At 45.2% G+C, this 22,177-nt stretch overlaps 1 protein-coding gene and 1 long non-coding RNA gene across 6 annotated transcripts in view; one reads left to right on the top strand and one right to left on the bottom strand.

Moving 5' to 3' along the window:
• Positions 1-22,177, bottom strand: part of LOC109411737 (mucin-19) — a 223,838-nt gene that overhangs the window by 17,358 nt on the left and 184,303 nt on the right. For all 5 annotated transcript variants that reach the window (XM_062859880.1, XM_062859881.1, XM_062859883.1 and 2 more), the window contains exons 9-11: positions 6,172-6,653; positions 4,271-5,785; positions 3,795-4,164 (exon numbers count right to left, since the gene is read on the bottom strand). In XM_062859880.1, coding sequence (XP_062715864.1) covers positions 3,795-4,164; positions 4,271-5,785; positions 6,172-6,653 — 2,367 coding nt within the window. The remainder of the gene's footprint in view (positions 1-3,794; positions 4,165-4,270; positions 5,786-6,171; positions 6,654-22,177) is intronic.
• Positions 1-22,177, top strand: part of LOC134291749 (uncharacterized) — a 401,595-nt gene that overhangs the window by 263,941 nt on the left and 115,477 nt on the right. The window lies entirely within an intron of this gene.

Below are 22,177 nucleotides of genomic sequence, written 5' to 3'. Positions count from 1 at the left end.
AGGAGGGCCCCAATAGCCGCAGGGCCGGGGGTTTCTGACCCACGGGATGCGACAACGGCTTCGTCCCAAAGAAGTAGGCCCGGAATGGCCAGGCGCGGCAGCGTGGGTGGTAAACAACGGAGGAGAGACAACGGCGAGGCGACAACGGTAATGGCTGGCAAGGTTGGTGTCGATAGCCACCGAGAAAAGGGTTTCTAACTCCCGTGGTGTGCCGACTTCGTCCTGAGGAAACAGGCCCAGAAGGACCGGAGGCTGAGCAACTGGCTAGAGAGGGCTGCCACCAACCGGCAGGTTTCTGAGGAAACGATTTCCTAGGAATGAACGGAACATTCATTGGGGAATCCAAAGCTTTTCAAATGAAGACTTATGAAAGACTCTATGTAATAACATCTGAATCTGAAAGTATGCATATCAGAATCTTTGATCAACGTATCTAAAAAGCCTCCGGCGGAATTGCACCGGATGTTAACTGGGGCCATTTGGATGTTAACTGGGGTTGTCTTACACTAACCTAACACTTATGTTTTCCTTTAGGAGTCCATCCAATTGTTTCTCAAATTATTCGTCTAAGATTTTTTTTTATCCAACGATTGCTACAAAAATTCTTCCAGGAATTCGCTAAGAAAACTATCCTGTGATTCCCATATGAATTACTCAAAGGGTTTCTTCAGAAATTTACACGGGAATTCCTTCTGTGATTTTTTCAGGAACAACTTTCGGAATTAATTTAAAAATGACTCCAAGCATTCTTGGGATTCCTCCAAAAATTCCTTCAGGAGTTGTTCCAGGATTCCTTTATGAATTCTTTAAGGGATTCGTCTAAAAATTCCTACAGGGATTCGTCCAGGAATTCCTCTATAAAGTCCACCAGAGATTCTTCTAAAAATTCCTCCAGGTATTCCTCTAGATATACCTCACGCAATTCCTTTAGAGATTCCACGAGGGGTTCATCCAGGAATTACTCTAGAGATTGCTCCAGGAGTTCCTAAGAATATAGCTCAAGGAATTTCTCTAGAGATTTCTCCAAAAAAATCTCTCAGGTAAATATGTCTACTGGAATTCAGGAGCTCCTCCAAGTATTCCTTCAGGAGTTTCTCTAGGGGTTGCTCTTGGAATTCCTCTACGAATTTTTTTAGGAATTCCTCCAGGAATTCTTTTAGAAATACCTCCAGGCATTCCTCCAGGGATTTGTATAGGGATTCCTCCAGGCATTCCATCAGGTTTGAATTCTGGGACTCCTCCAGGAATACCTTTAAGAGTTCCACCAGGAATTACCCCAGGAAATCCTGCAGAATTTACCTCAGGAATTCTGGATTTCATCCAGGCATTTCCTCCAGGATTGCCACCAAGAATACCTCCAGGAATTACAAGAATTGATCAAGGAATTGATCCAGAAAATCATCCAGGGATTCCTTTTTGAAATTCTTTCAAGAATTTCTTCGGTAATGCCTCCATGAGTTTTTCTAGGGATTTCTCCGGGAATTTATCCAGGGTTTACTTGAGGATTTTTTATCCAGAAATTTCTCCTCCAGGTATTCCTCCAAGGATCCCTCCAGAGATTTCTCCAGGAATTGGTTCAAGGGATCCCTCCAGGAATACCACCACCTTTCCTCCAGGAATTCCATCGGGAATTGGTCCAGGTATTTACCACAAATTCCTTAACGGATTCCTCTAAAGATTCTTCCAGAGATTCCTCCAGGAATCCCTTTGATGATTCCTCCAATGATTCATCCAGATATTCATCCAATAATTTTTCCTGGAATTCCTCCAGAATTTCCTCTGTAAATTTCTAATGGAATTTCTGCTTGGATTCCTCCAGGAGTTCCTCTGAGGATTTCTTAAGGATTCCTCGAGAAATTCCTGCAGGTATTTCTCTAGAGATACCTCATGGAATCCCACTAGGTTTTCAAGCAATTGTTCAAGAAAATCATCCAGAAATTCTTCCAGGAGTTCCTCTGAAGATTGTGCTAATTCTGCGAATGGAGTGACGTGAGAAAAGTCGGAGTCGTATATCGAGATGAGGAATCCACTCTCGAATGAAGTGACTCGCCGTGTAAATCAAATGGAGAGTCACCTCATTCGAGTAGAGATTTCTCACCTCGATATACGACTCCGACTTTTCTCACGTCACTCCATTCGCAGAATGAGCACAGATTTCTTAAGGAATTTCTCTAGATATTCCTCCAGGAATTCCTTCAGGAGTTTCGCTAGGGAATCCTTTAGGGATCGCTCTAGGATTTCCTCCAGGAATTCTTTTAGGAATACCTACAGGAGTTCCTCCAGGGATGTTCATAAGGATTCCTCCAGGCATTTGTGCTCATTCTGCGAATGGAGTGACGTGAGAAAAGTCGGAGTCGTATATCGAGATGAGGAATCCACTCTCGAATGAAGTGACTCGCCGTGTAAATCAAATGGAGAGTCACCTCATTCGAGTCGAAATTTCTCACCTCGATATACGACTCCGACTTTTCTCACGTCACTCCATTCGCAGAATGAGCACAATTTCTTCAGGATTTGATTCTGGGACTCCTCCAGGAATAGCTTTAAGCATTCCATCAGGAATTACCCTAGGAACTCCTGCAGAAATTACCTCAGGAATACTTACAAAAATTAATCCAGTAAATCGTTCAGAAATTACAACCAGGCTTATGTGCTCATTCTGCGAATGGAGTGACGTGAGAAAAGTCGGAGTCGTATATCGAGATGAGGAATCCACTCTCGAATGAAGTGACTCGCCGTGCAAATCAAATGGAGAGTCACCTCATTCGAGTCGAGATTTCTCACCTCGATATACGACTCCGACTTTTCTCACGTCACTCCATTCGCAGAATGAGCACATTATTCTGCGCGGCGTGTGAGGTGAGACGAGTCGAATGAGGTGACAAAAGTCGACTCGCCCCATTTGATTTACATTAGTCGTCTCACGTCACGTGAGACGAAACCGTCCGTCTCACCTCACACGCCGCGCAGAATAAGCCTGAACGTTACAACGGCAATTTATCCAGGAATTTCTCCAGGAAATCATCCTTACGGAGTTTATACACGCATTATTCCGAGAACCCAGGGATTTCTCCAAGGATTTCCTCCACAGATTTCTCCAGGAATTGTACACTGCCATGAAAGGCTGTTAAGAGAAAAAATGAAACCATAGATAAAAATTGTTCGGACAATTCAAACATAAACTGTTTATTTCTAAGGTGGAAGAAGTTTTGTTCTACACATACACGATGATCTATCTATATATACAACTGACTTTGCATACCCTTTGTAGTCTATGAAATATTAGAACGATCGGCATGATTTTTGCACGATTCAATTCGACTTCATGGTGGCTATGTTTAGATGTAGAAAAAAATGGGAAAATCAACTACAATTTTTTTATTTAAAAAAAAGTTACATTACTGCGAAGAATTTCAAAAACAATACAATAAAATTAATATTAAACGCAGTAGATAATTGTAAAAAAATACTACATCAGCACAACAAGGTTTGCCGGGTCAGCTAGTATTCAATAAAGTTACGTTTTTAACGTTTTAACCTGGATCATCATTCCACTATCATGCGTCTCGGTCACCCCGAACTCCAGGATGTAACAACAAGAAAGGCGACCATTTGGAATGTGAGAACTTCAGAGCGATCACTATTTTGAATGCTGCCTACAAAGTGCTATCCTAGATCATCTTCCGTCGTCTGTCACCTAAAACTAATGAGTTTTGACCTTAACTAAAACTTCCCATTGCTGGCAGAGACCTTTTGACCAAAACTCCCATTAGAGAAACCCCGAAAGTACTCACCAGTAGGCTGAAACGGCGACACACCGATCGGGTTCTTCGGGCTACCATACGAGTAGCTGAGCGGCGTTTGATGGTGATGGTAGCTGTGGTGAAGCATGCCTCCCGGTGGCCCAGGTGTTGGTTCTCCATGGGGAGTACCACCGCCACCTGGGTGACCACCCTGGGTGGGGTGGGACACCGGTGGAGGCAACAGGGCCACCTTGATCGGTTTCGGTTTGCACGTCAGCGGATCCGAGGGAGTGGACGGCGCCGAGCTACTACTACTACTGCTATTGCTGGCCGGTGGAATCGGTGCCGTCGCCGTTTTCGAGTAATCCGTCGGGATGTTGTCGTTCGCGAGAGAGGATGATGAAACCACTGATTCTGAAACCTGGGGTGTGAGGAAAACTAAGGTTATAAAACTTCTATTTAATAGCTTTGTTTGAGAGAATGAAAAAAGGGAACTTTAAAGCATCCTTACCACCCATACCACTCACCTTGATTCTCGCCCTGTATTCATCTTCTTCGCCAGTGCCGGTAGCACCACCCCCACCAATCCCGGTGGCACCACCGGCGTTGGCGACATCGTCCACGTCCGAATCGCCCACCTTTTCGGCGCACTTGAGATCCATTTCGCCCGTTTCGCCGCTTGCCGCCGGGTTGTGCATTGCCGCAGATTCTTCCGCAATCACCATCTGCTGGTCGTCATCGGACATCGTGCCCCCGTCGTCATGATCCATTTTTTCCCCAGTGCCGTCCGGTCGTCCAGCAGCTTCGTCGCCATCAGGGTTACTTCCGGTAGCACCGGTGTTGTACGGTGCAATGGTCGTCGGAATGATGTCATTCAACTGTGGAACCGCAGCACCGGCCGGACCATGTTCCGACGGTGTCGTGGGACTTTTCTCATCGAATGAATCGTTCCCGTCGAAGGAATCCATCCGACCACGTCCATCCTTGGTGGAGGAGGACGATTTCCGCCGATCTTTGGAACACCACTTCCACTCCGGATGAGCCCGGAAATGAGCCTCTTTGACTTCGCTGGCCAACTCGTGGTACTTGGTTTTCTCCTCTGCCTTCAGGGCGTACCACCATTCCCCAAGGATCTTGCTCACCGTCCGGTTGTCCTGATTGGGATGCTTCTGATGAACGAGCGCTCGGTGTCTTTTGGAGAAGATCATGAACGCATTCATCGGTCGTCGGATCTTGGCGTCCTTCTTGTTCAAGGGACTCTGTGGTTCCTTTGCACTGGGTGGGCCATTTCCTCCTCCGGCTTCCTTAGCCGCCTGCAGCGCTGCACTGCAGGATTGTGTCCGCCTCTTGTTGATGGAATCGCTCTCCGCTTTGCTGCTGTTTGCTCCTCCAGCATTGCCGCCTTGGACTAGATTCTGATTCGCGAACGAACCCGGTCCGGCTTCGATGTCCATTCCCCGGAGCAGCTGTTGCTGGTTTCCTCCACCGGAGCTTTGAAAGTTGTCTCTCCCGGCCAATTGTTGATTGTTGTTGCTATTGTTGTTGTTGGTGCTGTAGTTGGTTTTCACGGGCTCTGCTTCAAAAACATCATCATCTCCCTCATTGTCGTCGCACTCGTCATCGGCAGCCGGTTCCGACGGTGGAGGCGTGCACATCCGGACCGTCGGTGACGCAATGATTGTCTGGTTGACCGCCGTCTGTGGAATGCCGCCGGATGACTGCTGCTGCTGCTGGTGGTGGAGTTGAGCTGGAGAGTAGCTCGATTGATGGTGGTGGTGGACGAACGTTTTCGAGGCCGGAGCTTGGATTATCGGAAGTAATGTATGCCATTGAAAGATGGAACCCGTGCTAATGCCGTTTTTTGGCACGGTCGGTTGTTGTTGTTGCTGTGGTTGTTGCTGTTGAACGATTGATTGCTGCTGCTGCTGTTGTTGTTGCAATTGGATCGCCGTTTGAGGTGCCATGAGAGGCCCCCGATTGGGCACATGTTGCAGTTGTTGTTGCGATGGCGGTTGACCCGGATCGACTATTACCTGTGGCAACTAGAACAAAATGGCGAAAAGAAGAGCTTGCTAAAGATAAACCATGTCGAACGGCATTGATGGTGAAGGGGGGAGCCTGCTAAGAGGGAATTCCTGGGGAAAGATTAGACATATTTTTTGAGGAAGCCCTGAATGAATGGTAGAATTTGTGTAATGACTAATGAATACATTCGCGTACAAGTTCTTGAGGAATTTCATATCAGCAAGAAACGAAAGAACAAAGAGAGTGTAATCACCGACGAATCGACATGACAGCTTGAACAAATAAATTGGTGTGTGATTTCTGAAAGACATGAAGCCATGAATCGGAACGATATGCGGAAGTTTTTGTGTAACTGCGGTAGGAGCACGGTAAGAGTCGAGATCTTATGTACACAATATCTTACCTGTTGTTGGCCGTGAAAGGAAGAGTACAGCCCCGGCGGATGCTGGCCGGAGCTGTGGGACGATGCTGGCGATATCCGTATCACGCTGGTAGCGTGTCCCGTGGGAGGAAGCGACGACACGATCGGCGGCTGCTGGGGCACTACTGTGGTCTGTGAGGGTCGCAACAGTTCCGGTCGTATCAGGGGCGGCTGCTGGGGACCGAGATTCATCGGTATCCCACCGGAACCACCGAGGCCATGCATACCGCTGCCAGCACCACCACCACCGCCGCCACCGTACATGATGGGACTGGGAGTGTTGGTTTTGAATTTACTGTGGTGTTCGGAGGAGGACGGTGCCGGACTCCCGATGGGCATGAAGACGTTCTGCCGGTTCCCGATGGTCACCGGTGACTGGGTTGTGCTGGCCAGGGGAGACGATGCGTGCCCCGTTGGCGATGAGAACGTACATGGCGTTGCCGACCGGGAACTACTCAGGGACACTGGAAATGAAGAATAAAATATTGTTCAATAATATATAGAAAACAATAGAAAAAAAAACAATTTTTTAAATATAGGTACCACTGAATAAATGTTTAACCATCACGCAACAATAACGACAATGTCGCAACCCACTTTGTTGCGACAATAAATACACCCAATGCGACATGATTTTGTCCCAACTTGAACAGAATAGGATGAAGATCGTACAGCACGAGTTTGGAGATTTTTGAGAAGTAACTTCGAGTCGGTAAACACTGCAACGTTGTTGAAGATCTATTATTAAACAGTTTCGATTTTGGGTTAGTAATCAGTCTCTTACCGATTTTGGCAACACAAGGTGATATTTATGTTGCCAAAATAGGTAAAAAAAGATTTATTTTGTGTGTTCTTTTGGCTTCTTCATATTAAAAATTTGTAAGATTCATTCGAGTTCGGGATATCGTTGTTTATACAAGCAACCGCGAACGCGCTCGTAGTACCATTATTAAATTTAGTGGTTTTCGCGATCGTACCGGAATTTGAAGTCCTCGGTCGTTAAAAGGACAGTTATTACAAGTGCTTTCACTCAAATACCAATAAAAATCGGTGAAAACAGTGCCAAAACAGCGGTGTTGAAGTGCCTCGTTTTTGCGGGTACCGCGTGTACAATCATAAGCCATCGCATTGTTCGATGTGCTTCTCTGGACAGTGGTGTGCAGTAAAACCCGAGTAGTAGAAAGTTGCAAAACGAGAACAAACCGGCTTCTTCGGTTTTCCGTGAAAAGTCTGGGAATTTGCGAAAAAGTGTGAAGCGGTGTTTTCCGTGTCGTTTAGTGCCGCGGAACTGACGTTAAGTGTTCCAGGTGTTCCCAAACAACAACTGCGGCTCACGTAAAGTAAAAAGTGTGAAGAACGATTTCTAACATATTTCCCCGAAAAAGTTAAACCTCCCCGCCTGTACTACTGGAGTCGCCCTACCTGTGTTGAATCCCACTCCCGCCTCGCCAGTATGTCACTGGCGAGCGGACAACCACCCCGTCCAGGGGACCCAGGGGGCCCCGGTGGTGGTTGTTATGGTCCATCCAATTTCGTAAATGGGGAATACACCGGAGCTCGTGTTCCGAGCTTCATGGACAGGGATGGCACTGCAGGGCCCTTGCAGTACAGCATCCGCTCGATAACTGACTGCTGTTTAACTGGACTGCTTTTTAACTGGGCGCTCGATAACTGGACCAAAGTCCAGTTAAAAAGCAGCTGTCTGTCAAAAATAAACGAAATTTAACCTCACATTTTGCAAATCAGTAAACAAAACAAAATATAACAATAGCCTCCGGCTCCGGGAGCTCAGTCCAGTTATCGAGCGGCGCTCATTAACTGAACTGTCGTCAAAGCCCAGTTATCGAGCGGAAGCTGTACTTGAAAATGGAAGCTACGTCCGGACCCATGCCGCAGGATCCTTTCCTGCTACGGCTTTCAGTCGAGAAGTACATTAACGCACAAATCGACGGTGCTTACAAGGAGAACCGGGGAATCTCGTACGTTCTCAAGGTGAGAAGCCAAGCCCAGTTTGAAAAGCTGTGTAAGATGACGAAATTGGCTGACGGAACTACAATCAAGATCAGTGAACACCCCCAGCTCAACCAACGACAATGCGTAGTGTCTTGCTACGACTCCGTGACCCTTGACGACGAGTACTTAAGGCAGCAACTGGAACCTCAAGGTGTGAAGGATCTCCGGCGAATTAGACGTCGAAAACCGGATGGAACCTACGAAAACACGCCCACAATTATCCTGACAATTAGTGGAACGGTGATCCCACCGCATGTGGACTTTGGCTGGTCGCGCTGTAAGACTAGGAACTATTATCCATCCCCGATGCAATGCTACCGCTGCTGGTCCTTTGGGCACACGGGAAAACGGTGCACCGAACCCTTTCGCATCTGTGGACGGTGCAGTAAAGTGCACGAAGAGGACCGTATTCAATCAACGGAAGCAGGAGCGGCGAACCATATGGCCATAGATCGACCGCCTTGTGTTGAAACCGTTTTTTGTAAAAATTGCAAGGTAAACGAGCACCCTGCCTCCAGCCGTAAATGCCCGATTTACGAAAAGGAAGTCGAGATCCAGCGTATTCGTATCGACCAAGGAATTTCATATCCCCAAGCCAGTCGTGCGTACGAAGTCCGCAATGGTCAAAACCAACATTCCAGTGCATACTCGAACGTCGTGAGTGCTAGCAAGGATGCCGAAATCGGGGAGCTAAAGGCGGTAGTAGCTCAACTCCAACTCGACTCCAAGAAGAAGGACGAGAGAATCCGTGACATGGAAAGAGCGGTACAGAACCGTAGCGTGAGTGACCGCCTAGATACTGTCAAAGAGCACGGGACCATAGAGGAATTAGTGCGTCAAGTTGCCGCGCTAACAACAACGGTCCGATCTCTCCAAATGGAGTTGAAAAAGAAAGACCAAATTATCGAAAAGCTTCTGTCAAGTGAAACATCCCAACATATCCAGGACGAAAACGTATCCACAGAACTACCTGAACATGGCGAGATGTTCCACTCCCAAACATCAAACTGTGAACTACTTACAAAAACACCAACACTAGATTCGACAACCACGCAGTCCGTTGCAAACTGGATCGAAGCCAGTGCTTTATCGGATTGCAAAGGGCCGAAAAAGGATAAGATAAAGCAGCAACCAAAGCTAAATAAGGATGGATACCTGTCAGACACTAGTATCGCATCACAGCAGTCAATGCAAACTATCACTTCCACACCATCAAAGCGCGGCCACGCGAGTTCCTCCTCCTCCGGTGGCGAATCTTCAAATTACGTTACGGGAGCCAAGCGAGCTAGCAAAGCTGGCAAGGCAAACCCGAATTTGAGAGCACCCAAGAAGTAATCCTTGCTAACGCTCAGTCCTCCCAACTATTGACACCTCGACCAGATATGGACGTATAACCCACCACCATCATCATCTTCCCAAGCCAAGAGCATAACATCGAATCAACGGAGTCGACTGAGCAAAAAACAACACCAAACCGTCAAACCACACCCGTTGTAGCAGTTACAGTGGAGGCTTCAGGCAGCCGAGGCCCCGTCAGTGCGGACGCTACACCCCAACCGGAACTGGCGGACAACCCTCGGCACCTGAATGTCCTCCCTGTCGGGACGCAAAAGGGTTCATACACCCATTCCCCGAAGGACGACGAGGGAGTTTCTGCGCTGGACAACGTGGGAGTCAAGCCAACCCTGAATCCGCTTACAAACCACCGAAAACGCACTACACCTGGAAACAACAATACTGCACCCACATCCGACAAGTTCTCGTTTCGTCCTCTTACGGAAGCGGAAGCGACTAATGCGTCCGCGTACGATGCTCTACATAAGGTAAGATACGGCCAAACCGCCCAGATCCTGCCCGGAACCCTAAAGAATCATCGGAATCTAAACCAGGACTTCGTTGGTTGCAAACCAGCGCAGGCTTCAAGGACACACCATACGAAACATACCAGGTACCCAGGTCTGAGCGACGGCATCACGCCTCCTGGCACGGGGCAAGACCCGCACGGAGAGAATCTTGCTCCAACATTTGGGCACCCCAACCCGAGCGATAAGTCCCACAGAAGCCCTCAACAACAACAACTGCCTAATCAACGTCGCAGAAAACAAACTTTCGCCATCCAGTGGAATATAAACGGATTTTTCCACAATCTGCAGGACCTGGAGATGTTGGTACATGACCTAGAACCCACGGTACTGGCATTACAGGAGATCCACCGAGCCAATCCCAGCACGATGAAGAACACCCTGGGGAAGAAGTATCAATGGTTCTCAAAAAGTGGGCCCAATTTATACCACTCAGTGGCCGTCGGAGTATCTTCCGAGTTAGTCGTCCAGGAAATAGATCTAGACACCGATTTACCCATAGTCGCTGTCCGCATTCCATGGCCTTTCCCTATTTCGGTAGTCTGTGTCTATCTTCCGAACGGAAAGCTTCCAAACCTAGGAAACAGGATAGACATGGTTTTAGACCAGATCCCAGAGCCGATAATCTTCCTTGGCGACGTCAATAGCCACCATCACGCTTGGGGCAGCCGCACCAACAACGCGCGAGGTACTACCATCGCCCGCCTGGCAGGTCGGCGCAATCTTACCATCCTGAACGACGGTTCACCCACCTTTTTTCGTGGCCAGGCAGAATCCTCGATAGATGTCTCGCTTGCATCAGCCTCCACAACTAACCACTTTCTTTGGTCCGTGGATACCGACTTCAAAGGAAGCGATCATGCCCCGATCTGTATCACATTAGAAAACAGGGTCGCACCAGAAACTGAAAGAAGACCACGGTGGCTTTTCGATAAGGCTGACTGGGCCGGATTCCAAACTGCACTCGAAACCCAACTAGACATCCAAGTTCCAACATCGATACCTGACTTTACTGCTATCATCAACAGCGCAGCATCGTCCAATATACCGAGTACCAGCCCAAATCCTGGACGCCGTGCACTTCATTGGTGGAACGAAGACACCAAAACAGCTGTCAAAACGCGTCGAAAACTGCTACGATCAGCCAAACGTGCGATGAAAAAGCTACCGGAAGGTCACCCCGATAGGACCCGAACCTTGGAGGAATATCAGGTAGCCCGCAACACCTGCAGGCAAGTGATCAGGGAAGCGAAAGAGAAATCTTGGGTTGAGTTTCTCGATTCTATTAATGAGAATCAATCCTCCTCAGAGCTGTGGCAACGAATAAACAGCATACAAGGAAAGAGGCGCCACAAAGGAATAGCGATCAAAATAGATGGCACAACGACAAGAGATCCGCAAATTATTACTGATTCCTTGGCGGAATACTTTCACGATCTATCCTCACTACATCGATACCCGGATCGCTTTCTAAAGAAACATCCATCTCCCGAAACAGCGATTCACAGATTCTCGGTCCCACCTGATGAAGGACAAAACTTCAACCTCCCTTTCACAATAAAAGAGCTAGAATACGCTCTTCAGAAGGCTAGCGGAAAGTCGGCGGGTCCTGATGGCATCGGATATCCAATGTTGAAAAAGTTAACGACGGGAGGAAAGGCTACTCTTCTCTCCATCATCAACCAAGAGTGGAGTTCGGGAACTTTTCCAGACGACTGGCGGCACAGTTTCGTCATCCCAATCCCAAAAAACAACGGCCCCGCCAACAGTGTTAGCAGCTACCGACCAATCGCCCTGACAAGCTGCATATGCAAAATCATGGAGCGAATGGTGAACCGGCGGTTGACTGAATATTTGGAAGAGAACCACAGATTAGATTTCCGACAGCACGCTTTCCGTCCTGGTTACGGCACCGGTACTTACCTGGCATCACTCGGCCAGATAATCAACGATGCAACGAAAGAAGGACTCCACATCGAAATGGCGTCCTTGGATTTGGCCAAGGCCTACAATAGGGCATGGACCCCTGATGTCTTACATAGACTGGCCAGCTGGGGCATCACTGGCAATATGCTTACCTTTCTAAAAAACTTCTTGGACGGACGAACATTCCAGGTGCTCGTAGGTAACACAAAATCTAAAATTGTCACAGAGGAGACCGGCGTTCCACAGGGATCGGTAATTGCGGTCACCCTGTTCCTCGTGGCCATGAGTGGCGTTTTCACAGTACTTCCCAATGGGTTATACATACTTGTCTATGCCGACGACATCCTCCTTATTGTAACCGGCGTGCATCCGAAAATTGTCAGGCGGAAGTTGCAGGCAGGTGTCACCGCCGTCGCTAAATGGGCACAAGAAGTTGGTTTCGACATCTCAGCAGAAAAATGTGTTAGATTACATGCCTGTGAAATGAAGCACACACCGCCATCGAAGCCTATTATTGTCAACGGTTACCCGATGCCAAGCAAACGTAGTCTCAAGCTCCTTGGAATCACCATCGACCGGCACCTAACCTTCCGCAGTCACTTTACCAATGTTAAGGACGCCTGTAAAAACCGAGTCTGCCTAGTAAGGAACATCTCCAACCGACGCACCAGAAGCGATCGCGGGACACGTCGCAGAGTAGCCGATGCTATTATTAACAGTAGGCTTTTTTATGGCATCGAAATCACTTGTCGTGCCATGGAGAGCCTACTCGCTATTCTTGCACCAGTATATAACAACACCGTTAGAGCGTTGTCAGGGCTCCTCCCTTCCACACCCGCTCTCTCTGCGTGTGCCGAAGCCGGTATTTTACCCTTTCATCACAAGACGACCCTAGCCGTATGCTGCAGAGCAATAAGCTACCTAGAGAAAACCAGAGGTGACGGAGAGATCTGCTTCATCGAAGAGCAGGCGAACCGAGCCCTAAACAATGTAACCGGATCCGTGCTTCCCCCGGTAGAGGAACTCTACCGTGTCAGGCCGCGAAGCTGGACGGCTAAAGATCCTACTTTCGACAGCACGATGAAAACTCATCTCACCAAGGGAACAAGCTCGATACGGGCAAAAGCTCTTTTTGCGGAAACAATAAGCAGTCGATATGCCTCGACTACAGTCAGATATTCCGACGGATCCAAGGCGGCCGGTACCGTTGGTATAGGCGTTATCGGACCTGATATCCGAAAATGCTACAGTCTACCCGAACAATGCTCCGTCTTCTCGGCGGAGGCAGCAGCCCTCTATATGGCAGCCTCGAAAAGCAGCGACAAACCTGTGTTGGTCGCTACAGATTCAGCTAGCGTTCTTCTAGCTCTGGAGTCGCCGAAGTCAAAACATCCCTGGATCCAGAAAACTCAGAAGTTTCTGGACGAAGAAGGTCACCGTATAATTTTCACGTGGGTCCCGGGTCACTGCGGAATCAGTGGCAACGAAGAAGCCGACACCATGGCAAATATAGGACGGACAGGACGCCGCCGCACCCAGCATGTGCCCGGAGCGGACGTGAAATTGTGGTGCAGACGGACTATTGAAGACGCATGGTCCGCGGAATGGAGGGCAAACCGGTCCTTGTTCGTCCGGAAAATCAAAGGGGACACCGAAACCTGGAAAGACCGTCACAACTGGCGAGAACAAGTTATTTTATCCAGACTACGAACAGGGCACTCCAGGATATCGCACAATTTTTCTGGGGGATCAACTTTCCGCAAGATATGTGACACCTGTAACATCCTCAACACTGTTGAACACGTTCTTTGCGAATGCCCCAAACTGGAATACCTCCGAATATCCCACCAGCTAGGAAGCATCACAGACGTGCTCCAAAATCACGAGACTAGTGAAGCAAAACTGATCACGTTCCTAAAAGAGGCTGGCCTGTTTGTACTAATCTAAACTTCACTACCTGACTAAAGTTCGATTCTGTCGAACCTGACAATAGCCCTCTGGGGTAGTATCCCCCGAGGCTTCAGAATCCCACCTCCAAACCCGACAACGACATAGGCATGACAACGGACAACGATTGGATTTCAACTCTACCAACCCCCAAAAACGGACAACCGAATCAAGCACCACCCACTGACTATGATTGTATCTCTACGTTACCAACCCCCACTTGAAGGCAACCAACCAAGGCTATTCCCACGGATACGAGATGGAAACTTTTTGAACAACAAAGACAAGTAGACAAATTGACAGCCCAGAACTTGAAATGTATATTCCAGACTAGGAAATACCCCTCAGGTCTCCCTAGTTTTCTTTTCTCTCGCTTTGAAACTGAGATGAACCAGCCTCGGGCTGAAAATCTCATAAATAAAGACATAAAAAAAAAAATTTGTAAGATTGCATTTTTTGGAAAATTTAAAGATTTTGATTTTTTTTAAGAAGCGTAAGACGCTTTACCTATAGGTAAAAAAAATGTCAAAAATTTATGTTGCTAAAATCGGTAAGAACTTACTTGATACTTCATATTGTTGAAAGGCTTCGACAGGCTACCTTACCGGGGTCGCGCTGCCTACACCGCATTGGTGGGGCTGCCACCTTATATCCCGGACAGACATGTGATACGAATGTGATTCCTGTACAACGGTACGCACTGTCAAGAAAATTCTAACAAGACTGATTTGAAATGAGAGAATTTTCAGTATGGCACTCATTTCAAGTGCAATTGTACAGTGATTCTTGTATCACATGTGTGTCATAAGTATTAGGTATAGCTGACGCGATACAGCGTTTCATATTCAGCCGCTGGATGCCAGAACAGACGCTGTTTGAGCCGCACCTCCTTGGTGAACAGACGCTCGGGACGTATCTCCTCAATCTAGCTGAAGTCAGAAGGCCAACAGTGCCCAGGTGCTCAGGCTGTACTACCAACTAAGCACACAACTATTAGCTGGCGGTCTTTGTCATCGTTTTACCCGTGGAAGCATGAGGTAGGAACTTGTGAAGACCAGAGCTATGTTGGACGCTCTTCTTATCGACTCACCGTTTTGCAGCCAAAAAAAAAAATTGGTAAGAAATCATTGCCAAAAACGGTAAGAAACTGTAATTGATTATTCACAAGTTGAAAAGAATTTATCCAATTTAGCTTAAGTTTTGTGTTTTGTTTTGTCCGACAATTCTCTTCTCTGATAGTGATAGGTGCCATTACTCCATGCGAAATATTTTCCTTAGAAGATTTTGGAAATCCGGATAGTGTATAAGAAATGTGTTTGGAAGCCGAGGTGATAAATGAATCACTCGGCTGTTTTCTTTCCTTTGTTTCAATTACCACGCGTGATTTTGTTCATCAAATTAGATGGTTCACGAAGGAATACAAAAAAGATACTCCGATGTACAAAAGTGGCGGCGAGAAGCGTACATCACTATGTGTAACACTTTCTGATGCTCTCTCATCTTTGTCTTGGAACAACTGTGAAAATACGTTATGTTTATTACTAGTTTTCGCAATTTCGCTCGAAAAACGTAATACACCATTTAATTTAATTGTATTTATCATGTTGCTGGTTGCGTTGCCATAAAAAAACAAGAATTATTACACTATTTTGACAAAAAATATTGCTTCGCATTCATTAACATTACTGAGCACGTCGCTTCACGATTTATTACATTTGTCGAGTGTTGCACAAGCTGGGTATAGGCCACTTAGTAACTCGCGATAAAATTCCAAACACTGGAAATATGATACCCGCTTTAGGCTGACACAAATGTCGATTTTCTCTTATGTCACCCCCCCTCGGAATTTATTTGTCGGAATTCAAAATGGGAGGGGGGGGGGTGTCGGTGCACAAATAAGTTATCTGAGAAATTTAAAAACTATAAAAAGAAATTAAAGTCGCCGAGAAAATTTCTTAACAAATCCGATGAGTTTGACGATATTGCCTGATTGTTTGGGTAATTTTTCATCAAATACATTTATTACTAGCTGTCCCGGCAAACTTTGTCTTGCCTGGTTGTGGTGGTTTGACAACTGTTGAGCTCAAAATAGCACCGCACTCTAGATTGATTTCATTTCGGTCGTGTTGATATCCTTCCCCGCTCATGGAAAATCAGTTCTTTATCAATTTTGTTACTTTTCTAGTTGATATTTGTAACTTTTTGTACATATAAACACAGCCACCACGAATACAAACCGAACCGTGCAAGGGTCATCCCGATCGGTTCAGCCATTCGTGAGTTTTGTTGCCTCAAAGGGACTTCAAACTCATTTTTATATATATAGATTTATCATCCCCCCCTTGACAAGTCAACGAGCAAAGTGACAAAAGAAGAAAATAAGATTTGTTCCGGCCTTATAATCGATGATCTTTATAGCTATTTGTTTGAGTGATTGTTTTACAAATAGTTTTCTTGATGAGCAATCGCAGTATCTGTAGAGACTAGAGACATGATCATATTCTCTATTCTTGACGGATCGCATGTTCCAACCTGGGATTCTTCCAGAAACTCCATCTGGGGATTCCTTAGGTACGCCATCTGTCTATTACTGCCCCACAACCAAGCCTGTCTTCTTTCTGGAAATTCGTCCAGGAAATCCAGAAGTATCAATTGCTGGTTGGTCATGTTCGAAGTGACCTCTTAAATGATCCTACGCCCACCGAAGCGCGTATTGAAGAGATTATCCCAACTATTCACTCTCTATAACTCTTTCCTTCTTACTCACACGTGCGCCACATTGGCACTAACGAACCCGAATATTGGCGAACAGAAACTGATAATGGACCCTCAATCGGACTGGACAAGGAACAACAGCCACACATCAACGTCATCGGACATAGTAGAAAAGTGAACGCAGCACAAAGGCAACCAGTTCGATATAGTAGAATAGAATACATTTAGGAGCTGTACAAAGTGTAATTGCTGCTGTGAATTGCGCTTACTTTCGCTCACGTAGTACCCTTCTGGACTTATAGAGCTGCAAACAAAAGCTGAAACTCAAACACCAGGAAAGCTCGTTTGGGGACTTCCAAAGGAGTTCAGCCTAGGATTTCTCTAAGAATACTTTCTTTGGGTTGAGCCAGGAGTTAGAACTAGGGATTTTACCAGGAGAGGGCCCTGGAGAAGTTCTTGGAAGAAAACACTGAAGGATTCCCAAACGGAACTCCTGGAGGAATCCCAACAAGAAATCATAGTTAACTTTTATTGGCCTTTTTTCGGTGAATCTAATACTACTCAAAGTAAGAGGAAGTAAGGAAACTAATGAACACAGTGGAGACAAGAGAAGAGACGGTGAAGAGAAATTAAGCAGAAATTAAAATTAACAGAGGACCATTGCTGAACAGCACAATCACGATCTTCTTGCCTAACGTCATGGTCATGAACGGCTATGGATTAATAGTGAATACTATTGCGGATATTTTGTATAGTTTTTCTTTCGTTGCGCAATTTGTGCGCCGGGCAGTTACGCGCAGCTCCACTCCAGTTGCGTGCAGCCAATAAGCTATTTTACGAGACGTTCTACCGGTGGGCCGCTCATTGTTATTGTTTACATTTGATGTTTTTGTTTACGCGAAAAGTAGCATAACATTTGGTGAGCGCCAATCAGATTTTATCTGGCAAAGATGTTTCGGTTTCTAATGTGGCATATATCAATCCCACGAGCTGCATCAAGTCACTAGCAGATGAAAAAACATCCCCGCGGTCTACGGGTATTGATTATAGTGAACGGATTGACGCATTTTTGCAGCTAAATGAACCCCGTTTGTTGGATGGGCCTGTATCACATGTTATGCTAGCGAAAATGTAAATAAATGGGCCCAGCGGTTGGACTTCGAAACTGGTAAACATTCAAAAAACAGCTGATTTGAAACGTCTCATAAAATGCCTTATCAGGAGCAAGAAAGCAAACGACGTCGTTGCGCGCCAAAGCTACATGCAGCACGTTTCCATTGTCTGTGACCAAAACAAACATCGACGCTCGCCCACCGGTTGATTGTTGTTGTTGATAACTTGCGTGGAAAGGTAAGTTGACTCATTATGGTCCCTTTCGACAATGTTTTAATGAAACGGAAATAAATCAATATTTTCTGGAATTGTTGCTGATTCGATGATTCGATTGGTTGTGCCATTATTTGTTGCATTCAGTCTGGTACTGATCGCACGCGGTCGATACCAGTTGGGTATGTTTTAAGTAACGCAAATATGGATACTGCCCATGATCTGAGATTCACCCGTGCGCACAACTGACTGACAGATCTGTAAAAGTGTGAAACTAAATTTTTTCTTGCTAACCCGACGTCTCTACTAGACAGAAATGTCTTGCCATTTTGCTGGACAGATGTGTCATGACAGAAATGTTCTCTCGTAGTTTGCATGGAAAGCAGCGGTGTTGATCATTTCTGTTACGTTTTCTCTTGCTGGCAGCAAAATACTCATGTCTGTTTCATTTGGCAATAAAAAAGGCAAAAGGCTGCATATCAGTTATGCCAAGGTGACCTTATGTCAAATAAACCTAGAAAATACAATAATCCTAACAAGAAGTCATGGAGAGTTTTCACAAGGAACTCCTTGAGGATTCCTACAAAAAAAAAATTTGGAGGGTTCCTTAGAAGTTTGTCAAGAAAAAAAACTTCTTGGGGATTTGCAGAAGGAACTACGTGAGAATTTCTAGATTAAACTCGTGGAAGAAAACTGAACTCTTGGAAGAAAGCAGAAGGAAGTTCTGCAGAAAGTGGAATTATTATTTCTATTCTATTCTATAAGAAATCCAGGAACGGAGTTCTAGAACTACAATAATGTTTTTGGAATCCCTAAAGAATCTTAGAAGGAATGCCTGAACAATTTTTTGACTTGTTCTTGATAAGGTTTTCCTGGAAAAATGCTAGAAGAAACTCGTGATTGAATTACAGGAAGAGCTGTTGGGGTAGATCCTAGAAAGAATTTTTAGAGAAATGCCAAAAGGTTGTTTTGATAGGGGGCAAAATAAAATCTTGAAATAATTCCTGCAAGAACTTCTGAAGAAAATCTGGAGATCCTGGTGGTATTTCAGCAGTAACATTTGAGTGAATCATAAAGAACTTTTGGAGAAATTCCAAGATGTTCCCTAGGTTAAAACTCAGAATGAATTCCGATACCCGATGGAATTCTTGCAGGATTCGCCCTAGGAGGAATTCAAAAATGGGCTTCTGGGTTAATCCCAGAAGGGATAGGGACTCCTGAAAAACCCTTAAAGCCACGTCTGGAGAAATACCAGGAGTCAGGTTCTGTTTCAAGCATCCAAACGATAACTTGAGAAATGACCAGTCAGTATGGTACAAGATAACCTGCATAAATCCCATCAGGGTTTCTGATTTCCACTTTTCATCTTCTTCCATGTTCTAAGTAAGTCAGCAGCAAATGGTTATTTTCTCTTTCCTCTCGGTTATCGCTCTTCTAATTATGATAATAGCCGCTTCGATCGCTCACTAGCATTATTCATCATTCGCCATTCATTCATTCGTTTGCGATTCAAACTGCGACGAACAGCAACGGATATCGATGCTAAGCAACTTGCGCATGATCACGACAATCCGTTTGCTGCATCTTTCTCGATTCACTTCAGCAAAGAGAAGTGAATATGAATGGAATGAGGCGAATACATATACCGATCCTTGAATCCCATTAACATTTGGAGGAAGCCCAGAAGAAATTTCTTAGGGAAAACAAAACAAATGTTTTAGGAATTCCAAGAAAAGCTTCTAAAGAAATCCGTGAAGTCATCCTTGAATATTCTCAGAAGAAGCTCATGGAGTTTACTTCTTCCGGAAAAAGAAACCATAGATACTTCTTTATTAAGTTATCGGAATCGCGTTGCGGGAGATGGATCATTGCTGGAAGTGTATCATCCTAGCACACGTCCCTGCTGCAGGTAGAAAAACTTTCATATGCGTCACTCTTGAGGTTAGACAGTGCATTTTATTGAACCATATAGCCGCTGCTGTAAGCACACGGGTATGTATTCAGCAGCACCATGCTGAGGGTGACGGGTTTAATTCCTGGTCGGTCCAGGAACTTTTCGTAAACGTGAATTTCCTTGATTTTCTTGAGCATACGATATACCCATACAACATCGTTATTGGCAGAGAAAGCACTCAGTTAACAACTGTGGAACGAGTGTGAAAGTGAGAAAGCATGTTTCACGCTTTGTTCCAGTTGAGACGTTACGCCAAAAAGAACAAAATGAATTGCACTTTCTATAAGCTTCTAGGTATTAAAACTCAGATTAAACTTGGATATTAAAACAGTTTAGAGGATTGGATGATTTCGAAGACCAACTATGATGTTCCCTTTAAGGTGTCTTGCTGCATCACTAAGTTTTCAAACGAATCATTGACTTTTTGCTTTTCAATAATTGTTTGCCTCGCGTTTTTGAAGTGATAAAAAACTGTCAATTCTGCAGCAACGCAGCAGTAAAAGTATCATCGCAATCACTGCGAGTGAGCATATAGGATGATACTTTTTCACACGAATATTCGCTCTGATGGCAGAGAATTATCACTTTGAAATTTTGAGACTCATATCCAACATGGCTGCCGATGCTGATGATGCCGTAAAAAGCCATAATGGACGTGGTGATTAAAAGGCTCTTCAGACAAGGAAAAAAAGCTCCTTGGTGCACTCCAGAATCACAAAACTATTGTGAAACCAAAACCACTTGTTGGTGTTAGTTAACAAACTGGAAAATGTGAATAGTGCAACTAAAATAAGCTTATGTGTCAAAGAACAATTAAGATAGATAGTAAGCTGCATATATTGTATAGCTGTTCACATACTGGGACGTGGTACAATTATCTTGAAATCGATTTTCTAAGCAAAACACTGAAACACATTGACCCCTCACTGGCAATCCGCCTCCTAGCTACGTTAGGACAGTCTCAATATTCAATAACTGTAGCAGCAACCGAAAAAGGTTAATGAACCTCTACAGTTCACAGTCATAACGAAGACAAATATCTCACCTTTACTATTGGCTTCTTTAACGATGTTGAGATAATTCGATATTCTGAATCTGCATGTCAAACTGAGCCGAAATCCAAATTTTCATGACTTTTGGTGCCCGGGAACCTATTTGAAAATTAATTTGAAGTTTGTATGGAAGCGTTTTGTCAAATCACCCCTCGTCGCTGTTTGTACTGGGCGGAGCTGTCAAACAGTTGCCCAGCTGTCAAAAGGTGATTTCAAAAAATCTCATTGAAATTGATTTTAGATACCAAAATAAAGTTCGAAAAATTTGAAAAAAACAGCGGCTCAGAAAAAGGTGCTCTTTTATATAAAATCAAAAAATCAATACATTTTTCAAAATTTAAAAACCCAATTGCGCATTTAATTTAGCACTGGACATGACACGCAAAAGTCAAGACGCAGACTTCGCACAAGTTTTCATAAGTGTGAAAACGTAAATAAAAAAATGCGCGATTGCTTCCAATCAACTCGGTGTCTGCAGGGCACTTATTCAGCCTTGTATTCATCATAGATCAGAAAGGTTGGGTGCCTGTACCAGCTATCGCACTATCTAAGGAAAACTTTTTTTTTTACAAAAAAAATAAAAGAAGACCGACGAATGTCATCGATATGTCTGATGATTAATTAGTTTTCATACTTTACAGGAAAAATATAGAAACGGAGCAAAAACTACTTTAAGTATTTATTACGGCGTGTGCCAATGATAGGAACCCTGTACCAGTTATGGACACATTTGTTAATTTGGGTTCCATTTCGCACTTACATGCATTTCTTATGGGATTTGCCATAACTGGTACGCTATGGCGAAATAGTGTTCAAGGAGGTCGAAATATTAAGGAATATGGCCCAAATCAGATTCCCATTTCCTTTATCAAATTACTCTCTCCATTTATCCTCCCACATTTGTCGCATTTGTTCAACTCGATAATTGATACGGAATCCTTCCCGTTAAACTGGAAAAAGGCGATTATCACCCCCATCCCCAAGCAGTCCAATCCAACTCAGCCTAAGGATTACCGACCAATCAGTGTTTTGCCAGCGATATCGAAGGTGTTTGAAAACGTATTGCTATGTCAAGTCACCGATTTCCTCGACAGCTCTCACGTACCTCTGCTAGCATCTCTCCAATCTGGATATCGGAAAGGACATAGTACAACCACCGCACTTGCTAAGATTGTGCATGACGTCTACTCAAA

Source organism: Aedes albopictus, chromosome 3 (assembly GCF_035046485.1).
Source record: "Aedes albopictus strain Foshan chromosome 3, AalbF5, whole genome shotgun sequence".
Taxonomy (NCBI): domain Eukaryota; kingdom Metazoa; phylum Arthropoda; class Insecta; order Diptera; family Culicidae; genus Aedes; species Aedes albopictus.
The sequence above is the reverse complement of the archived record's forward strand: the minus strand, read 5'-3'. Positions and strand labels throughout refer to the sequence as shown.